This window comes from Lampetra fluviatilis, chromosome 1 (genome assembly GCF_964198595.1).
Source record: "Lampetra fluviatilis chromosome 1, kcLamFluv1.1, whole genome shotgun sequence".
Classification (NCBI taxonomy): Eukaryota; Metazoa; Chordata; class Hyperoartia; order Petromyzontiformes; family Petromyzontidae; genus Lampetra; species Lampetra fluviatilis.
Window position 1 is genome coordinate 1,414,575 of NC_136275.1, and position 19,854 is coordinate 1,434,428.

The 19,854-nt window shown below is 51.5% G+C and overlaps 1 protein-coding gene across 1 annotated transcript; it reads right to left on the bottom strand.

Annotated features, from left to right (window-relative positions):
- Positions 1–5: 5 nt before the first annotated feature.
- Positions 6–17,402, bottom strand: LOC144948653 (ceramide kinase-like protein). Its single transcript, XM_078878332.1, has 13 exons — positions 16,637–17,402; positions 13,365–13,652; positions 8,809–8,940; positions 5,632–5,695; positions 4,165–4,307; positions 3,878–3,952; positions 3,538–3,715; positions 3,020–3,091; positions 2,875–2,909; positions 2,585–2,729; positions 1,838–1,934; positions 1,469–1,662; positions 6–987 (listed from the first exon to the last, which is right to left on the bottom strand). The coding sequence occupies exons 1-13, from the start codon at positions 17,067–17,069 to the stop codon at positions 903–905; spliced, it is 1,941 nt and encodes a 646-aa protein (XP_078734458.1). The 5' UTR covers positions 17,070–17,402; the 3' UTR covers positions 6–902.
- Between the last annotated feature and the right edge of the window lie 2,452 nt (positions 17,403–19,854).

A 19,854-nucleotide genomic window follows, 5' to 3' on the forward strand; every position in this document is an offset into this window, starting at 1 on the left:
TTTATTTGGAAATTACTCGAAGTTGAATCGTTCTTTTATGCACTTCACACTGCACAGCAATGAGTGAGCAAACCTGATTTATATGCCATATATTTAAATCATAGCATTTATTTTACGATCGACGTTCATGTTATTGCCTTGTAAATCTCACTGTTAATCCAACGGGACGTTTCATGCGGTGATCATGACCGGACAGTAAATTACATTTATCTAAACAGCAAAAGAGTTTTGTGCAAATGAAGCTTGAATAACGACTATCCACGTGAAATGTCCCAATAAGTCATTGTCATTAAAGCCCACGGATACTTGCTTTCTGAACAGATGTCATAAGTGACCCGAGGCTAAATCGCTGCACGTGTGAAACGGCTGCTGTGGCAGACCGTCGTGAGCAGCGTGAGAGTGCGTGGAGCTAAGTGCTGTGACGTCCAGATGGGCGTGCGGCTGATGTCCCCCACCGAGGATCATCCCCCCCCCCCCCATGTGCTGTTGTGGTCTCCTGAGAAGGAGCTGCAAAGGTAACCACGTCGCTCCCATGGGGGCCTCCGTGGCAAAATGTGTGAACTTGCCACTGACATTTAAACCGGGCTCCAAGTCCAGTAAACACTCCAATCTATGTTTGGTTGCTATGATTTTACCTGCTCATAACAATTCCAAAATAGCGGTTTTATATATATACAAATTTGCCCTATTTTTAAAGTGCCTTTGGGAAAAGTGTTTTTTCTGTTTCACAAAACCTTTCCAAAGCAGTCCTTACTGCTTAAAAAGTGTGGTTTTAGCCTTGCCCGTTCATCAATGCGAGCCACCAGGAGCTGGTACCTGTCCCTACCACTCCCTGGCTTCCTCTTGGTCTCAGCATTGTGCTTCCCTCAACAGGTCCGCTCCCATAATCCTTTGTGCAAGTATCACAAGCAGTTGCATTTCATGGCAGCGTCTTCATCATCATGGCCAAGGGAGCAGCCATACAGCGTCACGAGGCGAGTGTGAACCCTGCAATAAAAACCACAGCGGTGCAAGTTGTCGGTGAACGTGCCCATCCGCGCAGAATGTGCGAGAACCAATAACAAGTATAACCCGTAAAAACAAAGTTTTTCACTATAAATCCTTTATATGCGTGGCGGCTAGAGTCCTCTCGTCCTCTGGCTTGAGATGGCTGCCACCTATGGGTCAGATAACTGCATGGCACCATTAAGCAATTGGTAATTAAATATAATATTTTTGTCCTAAAAAGTAAAATTTTGGAATTTTTTTTCAGGAACATTAATTGTCACGCACAACGAGTCTGTGTGGAAAATGTCAGCTCGATTGGATCACGGGAAGTGGGTTAAAAAACGACCGAAAGATTTGCACGGTCGTAAGCAAGCAAGCGAACTTAATATAAAGGATTTAAAAATGGCAAGGCGGTAACCGAGAGTATGCCGTGCAGTGAATGTGCTGCTGGCTCTGACGAGTGCTGGCAGCCACAGCGGACCTGATGTGCACTTCACCAGTCTCTTCTAGCAGCACACCGTCCACGTTCCAGAAGCAGCGCCCGTCTGTGGCCGCCCCGGCGGTCTCGCCCTCCCCATCTCCCCACCGAGAGGAGCCGTCCTCCCCAGACGGGTGACCTCTAGGGGTCACGCGCACCGCCTGCACCGCCATGCTGTCCACAAACGGTGGGTTCGGCTGCACGGAGAGAACACAATGTACGCATGGCCACCTCGTGGAGTGGAGGTCGCTCGCCAAACGCAAAGCGTCCAGGTAGGGAAAAGCCACGCGAGTTGCGTGTGCGCAGCTCCGCGCTTGTGTGCGGGCCGACCATGCCCAAGCTGCGCTGCCCCGCAGCACGGTGCAAAGATACCTGCGCTTTGGAGCTGCCGAAACGTTTCAGGTACTTGACGAAATGGGCACGAGTCGTGCTGCGCACGGCGATCAGTGACATGCTGCCGTCATCCAGCCTGCAACCACAGCATATGCGTGCAGCTCACACCTGGGTGGACAGCAGCAGCAGCAGCAGCAGCGCTATATTCCTAACATTAGTGACACTCAACGTGTAACAACAGCCGCAGTGGACAATCCGGAAACAAAACAAAACTAATACTGCAGATATCAGTCCAATATCTGGCCTTGTTATTTTGACCAGGACCATCGCTGCCCGGCGCCGTTCCTCTGCGTCAACCCCCCACCGTCTGGAACGCCATCCCGCTGCACGTTTGTAGCAGCAGCGTTTAATCTACACCGACTTTTACAGAGGCACTTCAAGGCCACACTTCTTTCACCCGACTTTCGAGTGCCACCGAGCTTGGCTCCGCTTGTTACAAATGACATTATTGTTCTCACTAAATTAAACTACTAAAATGTAAAGGAAACCATCGCCAAGCAACGTCGGCCACGAGCATCCAACCTACAGGAAGTATATTCTTGCTTCTTTCGGTAAAGTCACGTAGAAGGGAAATCATCAAATTATAAAAATATAAAACAATAAAAAAACAGGAAGTAGTCGATGCATCACCAGGCACCCCACAATGAAAGTGATCGATATGACTTTGGGAGTGAAGGAACCGTCCACACGCGGTTGCGCGCGCGAGTTGGTGTGTGCGTTCGTTACAGCGTGTCGGGAGCCAGTCCGCGGGGAGCGACGGCACAGCGACAGGGCACCGCCGCCACGGTCACGTTGAGGAAGTCCCCGCTCGTGTGAAGCCACAGCGGCCCAGATGCGTCTTCCCCCGTTGCGCCAACCTGCGCACCGCCGGCTGCGCCGACATTGCAGATGCGCGCGGCGGACAAGGGCAGCTGCAGCTACCTGGGCCACCCACAGCAACACAACACCCCCCCCCACTATGCGCACCACCCACCCACACCCCACTCACAATGGCAGTGCACGCAAACTCTACTTACGAATCTTTGCAGATGAATCCCACCTCTTGAGTGCCCTACGCAACAAAACGAAAATCCGGTGAAAGAATGGGCAACGGCTGGTTCGTGTGTTACGAGTGGCATTTACAATAATAGCGCTTTGGCAGCAATACAAAAGGCGGCTTACCGTGCACCTTCTGCTGTCTGTCCTGACGCACCTTCACTCGCGGGCAGAAAGCCGATCTCGCAGTCCACTGGCCTGGAAGGGAACAATCCCTCCCCCCCCCCTCATTAGCTGCACCTTCTGGAATTACACGCGGTTGCCCTGGCCACTAGCAACAACACGGCGAGGGCAAAATGGGATGCACAGATTTGGCACACAAAGCACTGGAGCAGAGTAACTGGATATTGATCACTCGCATGAGTTAATGACGGACGCACGTCAACGTTTGCAACCGGCAGGGCTTACGTCGGATGACCCCATTCACGTTAATAAATAAAATGGCACGTGGTCATCTGTTAAGACACCCACAAAATGGTTAAGGATCTGCGAATCCAGATAAACTAACCCATGACGGGGGACTGGAGGTGCTCAGGCGATGAAGAGCCCCGTGCTCAAAACTACGAGTGCGGTCGCCGTTCCTTTCCTCGCTGGGGTGTCAACGTTGGGGCAAAGGGGCGGGGGGCAGGGCCCCCCCTTCCCACCTTAAACTGGCCAGAGCCTTGAGGACCGCAAAGTCCCTCCTCTGGTTGGGCGGCATCCAGCGGTGCCGCTCGGCTATCGCCAGGCTTCTCCCGCCGAAGCCCAGCATGGCGGAGAAGCCAAAGCGGAGCAATCGGCCCCGCACGGCCAGGGAGCACACGTCCACCGGTAGCAGGTGGCCTGCAGGAGGGACGTTACGATCATAGCGCGCGGAGGTACGCGTCGGACCTTAACGCCCCACAGCCTCTTCCCCATCGCGCCTCTCCGCACGATAGTTTCATCGCGCGGCCGAAGGGAATGTCCAAGGCACCGCACGAATGGGGTCAAACGCCAACGGCTGACCTAGGATGATGTGCAGCGAAGCCGTGGCAGCGTGGCTCGTCCCGTGCATGGAGAACGCCACAACGTCCGTCGACCCTGCGCGCAAAAACACAAAAAACGCAACGTGGCTCTTGATCGTACGGATCGCTTTGGCAGCACATTTTTTGATGGCCACGATGGCACGCGACCACAAATAACAAAACGCACGTGGAACACGTGGCACCACACGGCGCGATAGCCCACATGGCAAACTCCCAATACTGAAATCGGGAAGCAGCTGTTCGTACATTCGCCAGGGCGGTGCAAACCTGCGGGAATGATGCCGATGGGCAAGTGAGTGGGCGCTGGCGTGAAGGCCCCGTCGGGGTCCGTGCCGACATCACGCTGAGCGCGCAAGAGCAGCCCGTTCACCACCTCCGCCACCGTGCCGTCCCCACCCACACACACCACACTGTGGACGGATGCATGCAACGCTGCGAAATACATCAACAATGTACACCACACACACACACGCGCTTGCTGCATTGCAATGTGAACAAATGCACACCACGCCGGATGCATACACCATTAGCGGGGTTGGCTACGTACCCTTTGTGATGATGAGTGCAGTGAATTAAACAACGACAGATATACGGCAATTCACGAGTCAGGACCGATAGCACCCCCACAAGTTGAGCTCATTTCACGATACACCGACGGCGCACAAGAACTACGCCATGTGACCTCTTACCGAGCCACGTGGTCTCGCGAGTGTCAGCAAAGCGCCGCTTATTAAAACTACCGCTATGGGGGGGGGGGGCAAGTGGGGGGCTGAGGACCGCCCGGGGGGTGTGGAGGGCAAAAGAGGAAATTCGCCCAGGGCCCCCCCCCCCCCTCCTCGCACAAAAAAACGACGCCACACAACAGGCCTCCTTCATCTGGCTCATTAACAAGTCTCCCCGCCCTCCCTCCCACGTCGCATTCTGCCCCAGGCCGCCAGGAACCTCTGGGCGACCCTGCTCGAGGAGCACCGCAAACGCCACCACGAGCGGCACGAGGCGGCACGAGGCGGCCTGTGCCGGCAGCGGGGGAGGTGGCCGGGCGCTGCGGAGGTGGGGGGGGGGGCCCTGACCCCCACGGTTCGTAGGTGGTGGCCAAGGCGAGAAAAGGGCACAGCGTAGACAGAGTGCAGGCAGAGTGCAGGCAGAGCGCAGGCAGAGCGCAGGCAGAGCGCAGGCAGAGCGCAGGCAGAACGCAGGCAGAGTGCAGGCAGAGTGCAGACAGTGCAGGCAGAGTGCAGGCAGAGTGCAGGCAGAGTGCAGGCAGAGTGCAGGCAGAGTGCAGGCAGAGTGCAGGCAGAGTGCAGGCAGAGTGCAGGCAGAGTGCAGGCAGAGCGCACACGTTTCAGCCATTGGGTACAACCGCAAGCCCCAGCCCCATTCACCACCCACACAATGCTGCTACATTGACACTTGACTCATGCGCTTTAACAGCACACTAGGTAAACATTAAGCCTGTTCCACTTCGACAAAATAACCTTGCCGTGTTCTTTTTTTTCTTCCAAGCACTGGATAGAAGATGTGACACCACGATGTTTTACGTACGTTTAAAGTAAATATATCATGATGCCGAGTATTACATTCAACGAACGAACACCGATCAATGAATTAAATTGGTGTAGAATAATACCGTATAGTCTTATGTTCACGGATATAGCCGCTATGCGTTGTTACCAAAAAGCCATTGGCATTGCATCCACTTTACAGTTAAAAAGCTCACGCGGTGAAACTGCTCACCCGTCAAAGCCGGTGAGGTCACAAGTCTGAAGTTCAGCCAAGGCATGCCCTTCCCTCTCCGTCACTGTCCAGCAAGAGGAGAGACACACTTTAAACAGCAACAGCAGAATAATGCATGAACTAAAATCTAAACGATTTAAAGCTTTCGTGACTGCAGGGATTCATCTTCTTGGTTCTTTCGGTAAAGTCACTTAGAAGGGAAATAATACAATAATAAAAATAAAACATAATAAAATACAATTCTCACGACGTTTCGGCCACAACGCAAGCAGCCGTCCTCGGGTCTTTCCGACAGACCTGTTCTTCACCTGAGGATAGCTGCTTGCGTTGTGGCCGAAACGTCGTGAGAATTGTATTTTTATTATGTTTTATTTTTATTATTTTATTATTTCCCTTCTACGTGACTTTACCGAAAGAACCAAGAAGATAAAATCTAAACGATTTTTATTTTACCAGGTAAGGCCCACTGAGCCATTTCGCTCTCTTTGTTAGAAGCAACCTGGCCACAAACGATAGCCCAATGAAATGGCTTGTCACGTGGACATTTATAGCAGCTAAATACAACTCTAATTGCATGTTTCTAAACGTGGAGGGAAAACCCGGAGGACCCAGATGAAAAATCTCCACAAGCAAGAGGAGAGAGACACGCAAAACTCCAAATATACAGGTGGCAGGGTCGGGATCTAGCCCACACGAGGTCCTGCATGCCAGGTTGTGGTGTTGTAGTTGACATCTCTCCAACGGGGCACACACAACCCTGACGCTCACTGTTTCGTGTATAATTGTGTCATAATAATTAACCACTAATTCCCCACAGCGATTGTCATTGTTTGAGGTGAGGTTTCAAGAAATCATTTGCCTCATTTTTTCCCATCTTGTTTCTTCTATCTTGTTAACTCCCTTAGATCAATCTAACAGCATAACATTTGCATAAATCGTAAATAAATTATTCAAGCGCACAATTTGATGTGCACATCATTCTGAGAGTCTGATTTAAGTAATTGGTGCATCGCTAAATGCCTACTATCCATTAACCATAGCTCCTAACGCTATCCCAGCTCCAACCTTTAACCTTCCATTGCACGTGTCAATGCGTAGTGTTGGTATGAATTGGCGTTAAAGATTAACAGCTGCATCAAATATTAATCGCCAAAGGGAACCCAATGGTAGCCGATTTTTAAACTCAACCAATCTTTATTTTACGTGCTAATATCGCTCTAAACAAGTAGGCCTCGGTGCACATTTAACAAACTGAACAATAACCTGCACGGTGACCTCAACGTTGACCTCAACGTAAAGGTCACGATACCAGGGGGGCATGGTCACGAGCGGGCTGAGCGAGCGACCTTGCGGTGTCCGCATTGCACCATGCGCCCTTCACGGTAAAATGGATCCATGTGGCAGATTACAAAACACACTTCACGCAAATTTGCTACGGGCATGTAGCCCTGCAAGCACCATACATGGACTCAATGGTGGACGTTTCGGGCTGTGGCCCTCATTCAGTGTTGTTGACGAGTGTGCCGAGTTGTTTAGGGTGCGTGTGTGCACCACGGTCAACGCAGCAGCGTCATCAACATCATTTGTTGTTTCTAGATTTGAAGTTTTCGTGACTGCAAGGATCTATACTCTTTGGTTTTTTCGGCGAAGTCACGTGGGTAAAAAATAAAAATATAATTATAAATGAAACCAAATAAATTAAATCACGACGTTTCGGGCGCAACACAAGCGTCCTTCTTCCGGTGTTTGTGCTTTCGCTACGTTGTCCCCACCTGCCCGAAACGTCGTGATTTAATTTATTTGTTTTAATTTTTTATTTATTATATATTTTTTACCTACGTGACTTTACCGAAAAAAACAAAGAATATAATTTGTTGTACTGTGCATGCAAAGGCTCTGCTCATCTTCATTGAACACAACATACACACGATGACAAACATTTTTTGTAATAAATATTAATTCCTATTTTTGTTTAAATATATATTATGCTCGTTTTCCCAGGAAATCTTCAGCGAGTCTTAGGACTTTCTCAGAAGGGCCGTGCCAAGCTTTCGCAGCGTGGGCCAATGTTGCCGCTGTGTGCGATCCCATCCCAGGAATTTTGCTGGATTTCTTTTTTTTTAAATCGGGATATTTGGACAATACCAATTATATATCGTGTGGGTGTAGCTCTTTTAGCTTCGGGGAGGAAACTGTAAAACCCAGGGGGAAGACACAAAAGTCCATGCAGAAAGGTGCCCGAGTCAGCAATTGTACCTAGGCCCCTTCTTTCTTGCTGTGATTCACAGCCAGAAGTATACCACCCTGCCACCCATATCATTGGCGATGTGCGGTTAAGGGAAGAACAGTGGTGCCGTGTACCTAACGACGCAAGTTCCATTCCCAGCCACATTCGTGACGGGTGACACTGTATGGCAACCGGTGGTCGTTCCACCACCATCTTTGCACCAGCCTGCACTCGCCGGCGTGGTGAGCTATGGGCAAATAACCCCCACGTTGACGCATGCGGCATGAGAAGGCCTTCATCCAGCAGTCGATTGACAAAAGGGCTGTACATTCACTCATACCTATTTAAAACCGTGTAAATCTATCTCAACATTTTAACGAGACATTCAACTATTTATCCACCACAAGTGACTCACTCGGCTGTCCAACGCGGTCAATTCCTGACACGTCAGCGTGTATCCCTCGCAGAGTTCTTCACCATGAAGTTCAACTTAAAAAAAAGTATAACCCGTAAAAACTAAGTTTTTCACTATAAATCCTTTATATGCGTGGTGGCTAGAGTCCTCTCGTCCTCTGGCTTGAGATGGCTGCCACCTATGGGTCAGATGATTGCATTGCACCATTAAGCAATTGGTAATTAAATATAATATTTTTGTCCTAAAAAGTGTAAAATTTTGGAAAACATTTTCACGAACATTAATTGTCACGCACAACGAGTCTGTGTGGGAAATGTCAGCTCGATTGGATCACGGGAAGTGGGTTAAAAAACGACCGAAAGATTTGCACGGTCCTAAGCAAGCAAGCAAACTTAATATAAAGGATTTAAAATCCTCCCTTGTACACTTGTAACGCACGGTGCGCGGTATAACAACGCAGGCCTCGTCCAGACAGCGAACGCCAACAACGTGGAGTGCGCGCACGCAGGCGTCTCCCCGGAGCAGACCCGCTCACCGATGAGGTGCGTTCCGATGTCGGCCAGTTTGAACAGCGGCTCCACTCGCGACGCGAACAGCTCCGGCGCTTCCTTGCGGTGGCTCTGGGGGTTGACGAACACCAGCAGCCTCCTGGGCCGCTCGGGGAAGCCTGACAACAACAACAACAAAAAGACAAATATCCCCCCCCCGTATAGCCTTAAGAAACAGTTGGGGCAAGTGCTATTAGCGAGAAGCAGTTATGATGAAGGCCGGCATGGCACACGAGGGGGTGGGTGGCCAGCACCACGCCCGGCCGCCTTCGTCTCCCCAGTGGTGATGTTTACATACTGCACGAACTACTCATTTGAGGCCGAGTCGACCCAGGGGAGGCCCAGAAACGGTTCAGATAATCGTCACTGGTGTTGGCCGGGAACGGGAATGGAACCTGGGTCACCGAGTTTGTGGCACAGCGCGCTAACCACTACGCTGCCGCTCCCCACACAAAGCCAAGCCACTCTCACCACCCACAGCATCTCATCGTGTACGCTTTTCTCCGTCTCTCACCCCACCCGTCTCTTCCGTGTAACGCTACACCCGTGGGCTCAATCGCGCTAAGTTGTTCATGCCCGTCCAGTTGCCTCCAACGACTGCAAACAGTGCCTTGTGGGTGTTGGCTGAACCGCCACCACTGCCAGAAATTATTGCACGAAAGTTTTTGTTTTATTTGACCGTGAGAATTTCGAAGGGGGGGCAGAGCCTTCAGCAGAGAGGGGGGAGGTCTCACCTTCATCTACCCCCCCTCCCCATGGGCAGAGTTGACGGGGGGGCACAGGGGGGGGGGGGGGGTATATTAAGCTGAGCGCCCCCCTGCTGAAGCCTCGGCTTCCCCTTCGAAATTCTCACGGCCCAAAAAAAAAAACCCGTTAATTTCTTTTCAGTAGTTTACAATTAAGATTCTAAATAAATGCATTATATGCACTCGCGATTCCTGTGAAGCCAAACTCCACCTATGCCCCCACCCCCCCAGCCCATCTAGAAACGAGTTGGGGTCAATTCTTTTCATCGCCGTCCATCAAAATGCCTCGCGACAGCAAAACTGAGAAACTCTTCGTGACGCGAAGTGAATGGCGCTATAGGCTGGTGTGACCCAGGGTACATTTGGGAGGTTTTTTTCTTACATCTTTATCGCCTTCAACAGAACATTGTGTGCACAACCGAGTCCAGAAGCCGCAGTCGCACTGTGCCAACAGCAAAGGTGAGAACGCCAAGTCAGATGGAGCCGCAGGTCAATTTCAGACTCAGGATATATCTTTATACTGCCGGAGGAATCCGTTGAGCTACAGACCTCTTTACTTAACGGATGTCCAGTAGTTTTCAGAGATGTACGGAAAGAAAGAGCGATTTACCGCGCATATAAACATTATCGGATGAATCTCGATTTGAAGCTTTCGTGACCGCAGGAATCCACGCTCTTTGGTTCTTTCGGTAAAGTCACGTGGGTAGAAAAAATAATAGATCACGACGTTTCCATCGCAACACAAGCAACCGTCTTCAGGTGAAGCAACCTATAACGCCATTCGTGTTGCGATCGAAACGTGATTTTTTTTTCTACCTACGTGACTTTACCGAAAGAAGCAAAGAGTATTATCTGATAAACACGTGCCCCGGTGTGCTGGCGTGTACGCAATGTTTTGGCATTAGTCACACACTACACACAACACCTCCATGGGTGTTTACAAAGTGCACTACCAGGCAACAGCGATTATCTCGCTTGCTGACCGATTGCCAATTGGGTAGGCATGGAGACCGTACGCGTACTGGAAACATCTCACGACCACAGCCATCTGCTCCTCTACGACTTTCCCGAATCCTCTCACAAAATGCCGAGATAATCCGAAATACAACTGTACCAAGGCTCTTCGCCAGTAATCGTCAATGTTACCGCAACATCCCAATGCAATACTTAAATCCCCATCCACTGGCTTGCAATGCAGCCTTGGATCAACTGCAATAATTCCCTTGCTCGACTTTCATATCATCTTTCGATTTAAAGCTTTCGTGACTGCAGCGATTCATCTTCTTGGTTCTTTCGGCAAAGTCACGTAGAAGGGAAATAATAAAATAAGAAAAATAAAATGGTATTTTATAATGTTTTATTTTTTATTATTTTATTATTTCCCTTCTACGTGACTTTACCGAAAGAACCAAGAAGATTTCATATCATCATATGTAACTGCCCCTCACCTACCCTCTCTCATCCGACCCTAACTCCCCCTTCCCGCCCCAACCACTCAAGGCCTTTCTCTTGGAAGCCCCAGACACCTTCTCTCGATGCGACCTCAAGCCCGATGACAACTTGGAGAGATGTACTGAGTTCAAAACAACAACAACAACTCTCAAGCAACCTGTGAAAGACCCAACGCTGAAATTCCCTGGGTTTTTATCTTCCACGAAGCTCATGGTCCACCCTAAACCGCATCCACTGCACAAACCGTGGCAGAAGATGCGGATACCCGATGCACGAATGGAAAGAAAAAAATAAACTCTCTAGTGTGCGACTGTGGTCATCCAGAACACACCGTACAACGTGTAACGCCCGATCCACAAATACAAGGAGACATCGCAGCGATGCACACTGCGCCGCTCCCGTTAATCTGGGCCTGACCACCTGAATGCAAAAATTGTAGTTTTCGTTCTTCATCGACATGAGCCGTGCGACAATAAGAAGTGGGAGGTTGCCCTCTATCCATCTCCTGCTCCCACAGTTTGAAACCCCTCCCCCCCTGCCCTCAGTGCTTTTGAATCCCAGCCATGATGCAAGTCCAGGAACCAGACTTATCACTTCTCCTCTGCATGGGAGCGTGTAATCTGAATAATAACAAAAAAGTACAAAGTATATATACACCTCCGTTTCCCATGACGAACACGTTCCAGTGGGTTTACAGCGGCGTGGAATGAAGTAGTATTTAGATGCCAAATCAATTCCAAGTGTGCAGTGATTATATTGGATTGCTGCACCATTGCTGCGTGTCACAATTTCACGAAATAAATCACTTGGAAAAAGAAGAAATCAAAGGCGTCTCTTCAGGTGTTGAATGTAATTGGTTTCGGGTTACAAACAAACGAGTACATTTGCAAACTGAAAGCAGAACAATGCCACGAGTTCATTCAATCGGCTACGGTATTTGCCAAGTGTTCTTTCCAGTTTTCATAAGCGAGGCCAGGCGAACATGATATGTTCAATCAGCTCTTAGCCACGCATTGCCACATATACAATCGACGCAACTTTCGTTGTGCGTGCTCACATTTCAGTTAAATTACATGGTTAGCATTGTGCATCACGTTTTAGCAAGCAAGCTACTTAAACCAATAACAGTTATTGGCAACGGACAAGTAAAGTCGTCGCTTCGAATATGATGATAATGAGATTTAATGGTTCAAACAGGCAAACCCTACTTAGGTGGCCAAGACAACCAAGTTTTTTAAAATTGTAGCAAGTGCCAAGACAGGGGAACGCACTGACCGACAAGCCTGCGCAGGACGCGGGGAAACTTCAGTCAGTTTTATGAGTGTAGAAACCGTAATGACTAATGTTTGTTGTAAGGGTATTATGTTGATAATAAGTTTAACGTTCAGTTGTGTAAATATATGTAAGCGTGGTGAGATGCGAGGCACAATTGTCTCTTCCACGTTCCCTGTGCAACGCTAAATAGAAACACGGGCAGCGGCAAAATGATGTGCGCGCACATTCGCTCGCGAAATCGTTCATGCCAACACCTGGCCCACTTGTTGACAGCGGTCTACACCATCATTTGTTACAAAAAATCCTGCGATGTTATTTCAAACGAAGGTTCGGTTAATCCTCCGGGTTGAATAATTGCCTGACGTTTTATGTTCGCAAAAGGCGCAATGTGCATCCATTCAACACAAACCCATCAAATGTCGTCGTGGGCATTACGTGATGGTAGCTCAATGTCAATGTAAGGCTCTTATTCGACTGTAGAGGCAAACATCAAAGCCAGCTTCTGCCTGGCAAAGTGTGAAACCGAGTAAAGGCACACGAGAGTGTGCTCTGTGGAGCTGAGCTCTCCCGACTCCCGGAGCAACCGATAACTACCGATTATCGGATTTAATTACTCAACAGAATCGGATAATCATACAAATATCAATCCACGTGTGCTGCTGCTGCTGCTGCTGGACAGGAAGTGATGGATGGGACTTCTTGATGTCACCAACAACAGGAGGTGAGTCATGCTGGGCGTGGTTTGTAAGAGGTTTCCTGCCTTCGGGCGGCAGGATGTAGGAGAGGCCACCAATTTGTCCTTGACCCCCACACTTCCAATGAGCACGGTTGGCTACGTACGGTGCGAAGGAAGTTCAACACACGTACATACATAGATTTATTTAAAAGAGACCCTAGTAATCGACCACACTCAAAAGTGATCGATTATAATTCATAGTCGATCATTCGGCCTAATTGTCGAGCCGCCCTCTGGCACGACGGACAAGGGGCGAGGGGCCAGGGAACTGACCACGCGGATGGATGCGCGCGTGTTGGGGGGGGGGGGGCGCCACGCGGATGAACGCACGCACCGCTCAGGACGGCGCGGATGCGGTAGAACCAGGTCTGGCAGTGGTCCTCGCTGGAGTTGCCCAGGTGCAGGGGCTGCTCCTTCAGCTTCCCCTCGTCGTGGCCGGCCGGCCCAGCCGCGCCCAGCCTGCTGTGGCCTCGCTGCCGGCGCCGGCACACGAACAGGGTGATGCCCAGCAGGGTGCCGCCCTTGGTCTGTCCGGCGGATCGCCGGCGCTTCAGTTTCACGGCGAACACATCCTTGAGGTCCAGCCACTCTTCGGCGGGGGCCTCGCCTGCGCCTGCTGCCGCTGAAACCACCACGGTGGGGGCAGAAGAGAAACGGTCCAGTCTGGGCCTCACCTGCCTGTTGGCATCTTGCGGGACAGTTACATTGGAAAATATAAATAGATAGTGTAGAAAAACACTGGATTATCCGAATGTATTGCCAGAGAATGAAGCGATTGCGAAATCTGATTGTGAGAATGATTCCTCAGCTTGCTTGTGGCACGTTTCAACGCTTGTTCACGTGACAATTTAATTTGTTTAGACGCGTCAGGTGGCGGAGGGTCTAGCAACATAATTATGGCCACTTTATTACGCAGTGGCCCAACCCAAACAGCCATGACGAACAATAACAGTGCTTGCCGCGAGTCAAGTGCCCCCCCTGATCGCCAAATATTTCGTACTTGGCAATGCACACAAAGGAGAAATAGGAGAAGGGGAGAACAGCAAAGTGGGATAAGACAAGGAACATGTTTGAGACCAAACAAAGCGGCAATACTGGCCAGAGAAACAACCATGGCAGAAATGTGTTAATACTGGTAGGAACCTACTGGTTACACCAGCCCACAGGGGATTATTGTGTCCGTCCGTCGTGCAGGGAAGGGCTGGGTGGGGAGGGAGGGGCTGGGTGGGGACGGGCTGGGTGGGGAGGGTGGGGAGGGGCTGGGTGGGGGGTGGGAGGGGTGGGGCTGGGTGGGGAGGGGCTGGTCACCCCGTGGTGCCCTTATAAAACTCAACGTTTAACCTACTCACGCCGGCTTGTGCCCGCCCTCACAGTCGGGCATATTTGCGGAATACACCACGCCGCCGTTGACCCTGTCCATTGACCGAGCAACCCAACGTTCCAACCAGCTCCCTCCGCAGGAATGTGTTGTGACCCATCGTCACGATGTCAATAAGTGTTGCCAATGGTTGATGCGATGTGTGTGGGGCAGATTTGTTTTCTTTTCCCAGGACTGTCTTGAAAAAAATCATCACAGGCAACGAGGCAACTGGTCAAAGCAGCTCAACATTTCATCCGATTAAGTTGGTGCTGCTGCTGCTGCATTGCTAGTGGTGGTTCTCAAGCACAATAACAATAAATACTCACACTCATCCATCACACTTCTTATAACATTTTAATATGAATAACAAACGTGATGTTGCCATAGTTATGGCTGAGCAAAAAACGCTCCTTACAGGAGGGAGTGCAGCAGACAATATAACTGTTTGCGCCGAACAGATGGCAATAAGAGCCATGGGTATAGGAATAGGTTTTACCCTTTCTGGCAATGAAACAGGTGTTAAGGGTGTTAAAACACCAAACTGAAACCTTTAGCAAAGAATCATGTTTGCGTTAACCACATATACTTGTGGTGAACATGCAAACAAAACAACATGCTCTGGTACTATATGATACATCGTCTTTGAAACTGATTGGTCCACACCAGAGACGGCTTTCTTTAGACTGAGCCTAGCCTCAAACAGCGTTAGACCAGAGGACGTCTCAAGGCGAACAGCGCAAAGGCAATGCCACTCCCAGGATATTGAGAGCTCGCTGGCAAGGCAGGTCCCATGAAGAGCCAGGGACTAAGTCGCGACTGCTCCGTTTGTACAACTCGGAACGAACGTGCGCGCGTGTTGCCCCAGATGCAAAGCGGCCTTTGGAGATGACGGAGCGCGTGGCAATGTCACTAAACCACGCACGTGCTGCATGACGGGAAACTAGAAACTTCGCAGTGATTATAAAAACACGTTTTAAGAGGAGTTAAACGGCCCCCTCCCCACCCACCACCACACTCCACCACCGTTCACTTCTGTAACCTCTTCCCTCGCCTGCCCTTACCCATCTATGAACCCTACCGATTCCCGCTCGCTCGCAGTCCCCGATTGAGAGGGGCGGTGAGCCCCCCCCCCAGACCCCAAACCTCGCCTCCTTCCCAGCACCCAGGAGCAGCGCCGAGTTCGGAGTTCATCTTCGATCGTCCGCGGAATTTCTGTGCCCCTCTCCCCCCTAGCACGGATCGCGTCTGTCACCGTTGCTCTGGTCAAATATTAACAACACACACAGGGGGTTAACATGACCACGGCGTCGTCGCCGGCGTTGTTGTTGTTGAATGGACAAGGCTTCTTCCCCGGTGGGGTTAGTGGTTGGGGGTGGCCCCTAACCCCGTGCCCCGCTCACAAATCCCACCACCCAACCAACCAACCCGGCAGCCGCAGGTGGCGGTCGCTTGTGAAGCCCTCGGCGGCTCAACGTGATGCGGCGCCCAAGTTGACGCGGGAGAGAAACGTCAGGAATCATCGATAGCACGTGATCGATCCACTGCTGGATGACAGACTGCCCGAGCTGTAAACATCTCTCGCGGTGCGTGTTTGCCGTCGTTACTCAATAACGCATTGGACACCTCCACCTACATCGCTGAGCAAAACAAAGACAAAGATCCCCCGCGTAGCCTTAACAAACTGTTTGGGGCAAGTGCTGTTAGCGAGCACCTATTAAAGCCGGAACGGCGCACGAGGGGGTGGGTGACCAGCACCACGCCCGGCCGCCTTTGTCTCTCCAGTAGCGATATTTTTACACACCGCACCAGGTACTCATTTGAGGCGGAGTCGACCTAGGGGAGGCCCTGGAGCGGTTCAGATCATCGTCACTTTGGTGTTGGAATCGAAATCCGAGTGGCCGGGTTCGTAGCGCAGCGTGGCGCTAACCGCTGCACCACCGCTCCCCGCAGTCGACCTGGGGCCGTGCGGAGCGAGGCACGGGGGCCCCCGCGGGCTACGGAGAACCCCGTGGCCCCGTGTGGACACCTGCGGCCAGAGCCCCCGACGCAGGGTGCTTCGTGAAGCCCCCCCCCTCACCACCGGGCATGCATGGGGAGCGACACCTGCAGAGCTCACGGGAGCTGTGCGGAGCGGATTCCCAGGTACGCACCAAGTGCACACCCCCCTCCCCCACCTGCCCGAAGACCCACGCGGGTTCGTCTTCGCAGGTCTGGTGGAGCGCCGCGCCAGGTATCTGGTTGCGTACCTGGAGCCGCGGAGGCCGGGCCGGGCATCGCCTCGGGCACGATGGGGCTCCAGGAGAGAGCTCTCCCCCGCAGCTCCACGTCGCAGCTCTTGCCTCCGATGGTGAAAATCCCGCGTAGCAGCAGCGCCGCCGCCGCCTCCTCCTCCTCCTCCATCGCGGCACCCCGCGACTCTGCTCCGCATGCGCGTCGCGAGTCTCCGTCCTCCGCCAGGCGCACCTCCCTCCCGTGGCCGCGGGGCCCTCGGGAGGGAGGAGACGGCGAGACGAGGGAGACGGGAGAGGCGGACGAACGAACGCCGCGGGGCTCCGCGGGGTCGCCGCGCTCCTCAGCCCAGGCGACTCGGGGCGACTCTGGCACGGGCGACGGGGAACGCATCATGGCTCCTCGTCCTCCTCCTCCTCCTGATGAAGTTGATGATGATGATATTCTCATAGATATTTGCTATCGCTGTTGGATGAGGGTGCTGCCGAAGCTACTGTTGTCTGGTGATGATGGTTCGTGGTTGGTGGTGCCGGTGGTGATTGTGTGAGAGTGAGGAGTGGAGTGAGCGTTGTTAAAGGGGGGCGGGGGGGAGGAGAGAGTGTGCAGAGGGAAGGGCTGGAGAGACGCGAGGGGAGGGGAGGCGTAGCGGAGCGGTGGCGAGATGATCCCGCGGCAGGGAGAGAGATGAGAGCGAGGGGAGGAGGGAGCGCGGACAGACTGTGCACTGTCCGCTCTGAGCCCTGCGCGTGAGAAACGAGGCCCAGGGGATGAGGGAGGTGGCGATGCTGAATGAGACGGGGGATGAGGGAGGCAGTGGGGGGGGGGAGAGACTGAGAGAGTCGTGGGCTCAGCAGCTTACGGGAGGCGGACCCAGCCTGGCTCTCTCCCAGTCCAATCGCTTCCTCCTCCTGCTGGGTCTCATCGCCTCTCTCAATGGACAAAGCGCTCCAGACAATTACACGGACATTTGCCAGCACGTGGCAATCGGTAGACACGACGACGAAATATATATAGATATATTATTAAACAATAAAGACTGTCGGGGCAAGTGCTGTTAGCGAGCACATATGATGAAGGCTCACGGAGGGGTGGGTGGCCAGCAACCACGCCCGGCCGCCTTTGTCTCCCCTGGTTGTTGATGCTCACACACCGCACCAGGAAGCCCGGGACCGGTTCAGATATTCTGCCCTCTTATTACTAAACAATAGACACAACGAAACAAACACAAGAGAATTAAAAAACTAATTTAAACGCGCGACTAATGAAACAACGGACATCAGCGAGACTATGAACTTGTATCTAAGTCCGAGGTTGACAAATTGCAGACACGGCGGGACAAACACGGGACCATCAAACGAGAAACGTTCGAGGCGATTAAACACGCGAACGTTCAACAATGAACACGATGACGCAGGTTTGAAGCTTTCGTGACTGCAATGATTCATATTCTCAGGTTTTTTCGGTAAAGTCACGAAGGTAAAACATTAAAAGTAATGAAAGTAAAATAAAACAAAACAAAAATAAAAATAACGGCAGCCGCGTCCAAGCCGCGTCCAAGCCGTCGCCAAATGTTTTGTTGGCTCCCTCCCCCTCCCACCCCCCTCCCTCCCGATACGTTCCATTCATTGGCTACCACATTCTGATGAACTCCCCCCCCCTCTCCTCCCCCCCTTCAACTTGCTTATAAGGGATTACATTTTGAATCATTGCTTCACTTGATGCAGCTAATCTGGCTGTGACGGTCCCACCTGATGACGGAGACTTGTGTTGCCTCCGAAACGTCGTGAATTTTATTTTTATTTTTGTTTTGTTTTATTTTACTTTCATTACTTTTAATGTTTTACCTACGTGACTTTACGGAAAAAACCTGAGAATACGATGACGCAATTAAGCAGGAGACCGTGAGACAATGGACACCACCAGACAATGAAATAATGAACCGCCTGCCGAATCGATGAATGCCACGTGGAGGTGCACCGCGCGGTGTGGTTAGCTGATCTCACCCCACTGGCCGGAATCAGAATCACAATCTTTATTTATCCTCGGGATATTCAATGAGATATTAAGATATTTTTCACAGATGTCCGGTCGGAGTAGGTCAGATATTGACAAAGTATAGGAAAGGTACGTAAAATCATACAAAATAAATACATAAACTAAAACTAAACTATTTTTATTTTACCACGTCGAGTCCACTAAGCTATTAGTTATTTTTTCCCGACGCGATCTGTCCACCAACGATATCTCAACGAAGTGGCTTCTCGTGTGGACATTTATATCAGCCAGTCAAAAACACGCGTTGACTGAGACAGCAGGGAGGGACGAGTGTGCAGTGTCAGGCGGCGTGGTGCGCCCCCCAGGTAATCCGCAGCCAAGGAGCGGATTAATGGGGATTGCTGTGCCCGAGGTGACCCCGACTCGAGCACGTTGCACCAGGAGGACGGCCAATGTGCAGTCGGCCAGTCGCTCACAATGCGCGGTCCACGGACCTCTGGACCCCACAACGCCACCTGGTGCACAGGAGGTCGTGGGTTCGATCCCGACCCCTGACGCCTGCTGCTGTCTATTTGGAGGTTGCGTGTCTCTCTCTTATCATCATCACGGTGGCTAGGAGATGTTAACTACCTCGCCTGGTGTGCAGGAGGTCGTGGGTTCGATCCCGACCCCTGACGCCTGCTGCTGTATATTTGGATTTTGCGGTGTCTCTCTCTCTCATCATCATCACGGTGGCTAGCAGATGTTAACTACTTCGCCTGGTATGGAAGAGGTCGTGGGTTCGATCCCGACCCTGACGCCTGCTGCTGTATATTTGGAGTTTGTGTGTCTCTTATCATCATCACGGTGTCTCGGAGATGTTGACTATCTCGCCTGGTATGCAGGAGGTCATGGGTTAGATCCCGCCCCTGACGCCTGCTGCTGTATATTTGGATTTTGCAGTGTTTCTCTCTCTCATCATCACGATGGCTAGGATATATTAACTACTTCGCCTGGTATGGAGGAGGTCGTGGGTTCGATTACCAACCCTGACGCCTGCTGCTGTATATTTGGAGTTTGTGTTTCTCTTATCATCATCACGGTGGCTAGGAGATGTTAACTTCCTCGCCTGGTATGCAGGAGGTCGTGGGTTCGATCCCGACCCTAACGCCTGCTGCTGTATATTTGGAGTTTGCGGTGTCTCTCTCTCTCATCAATATCACGGTGGCGAGGAGATGTTAACTACCTCGCCTGGTATGCA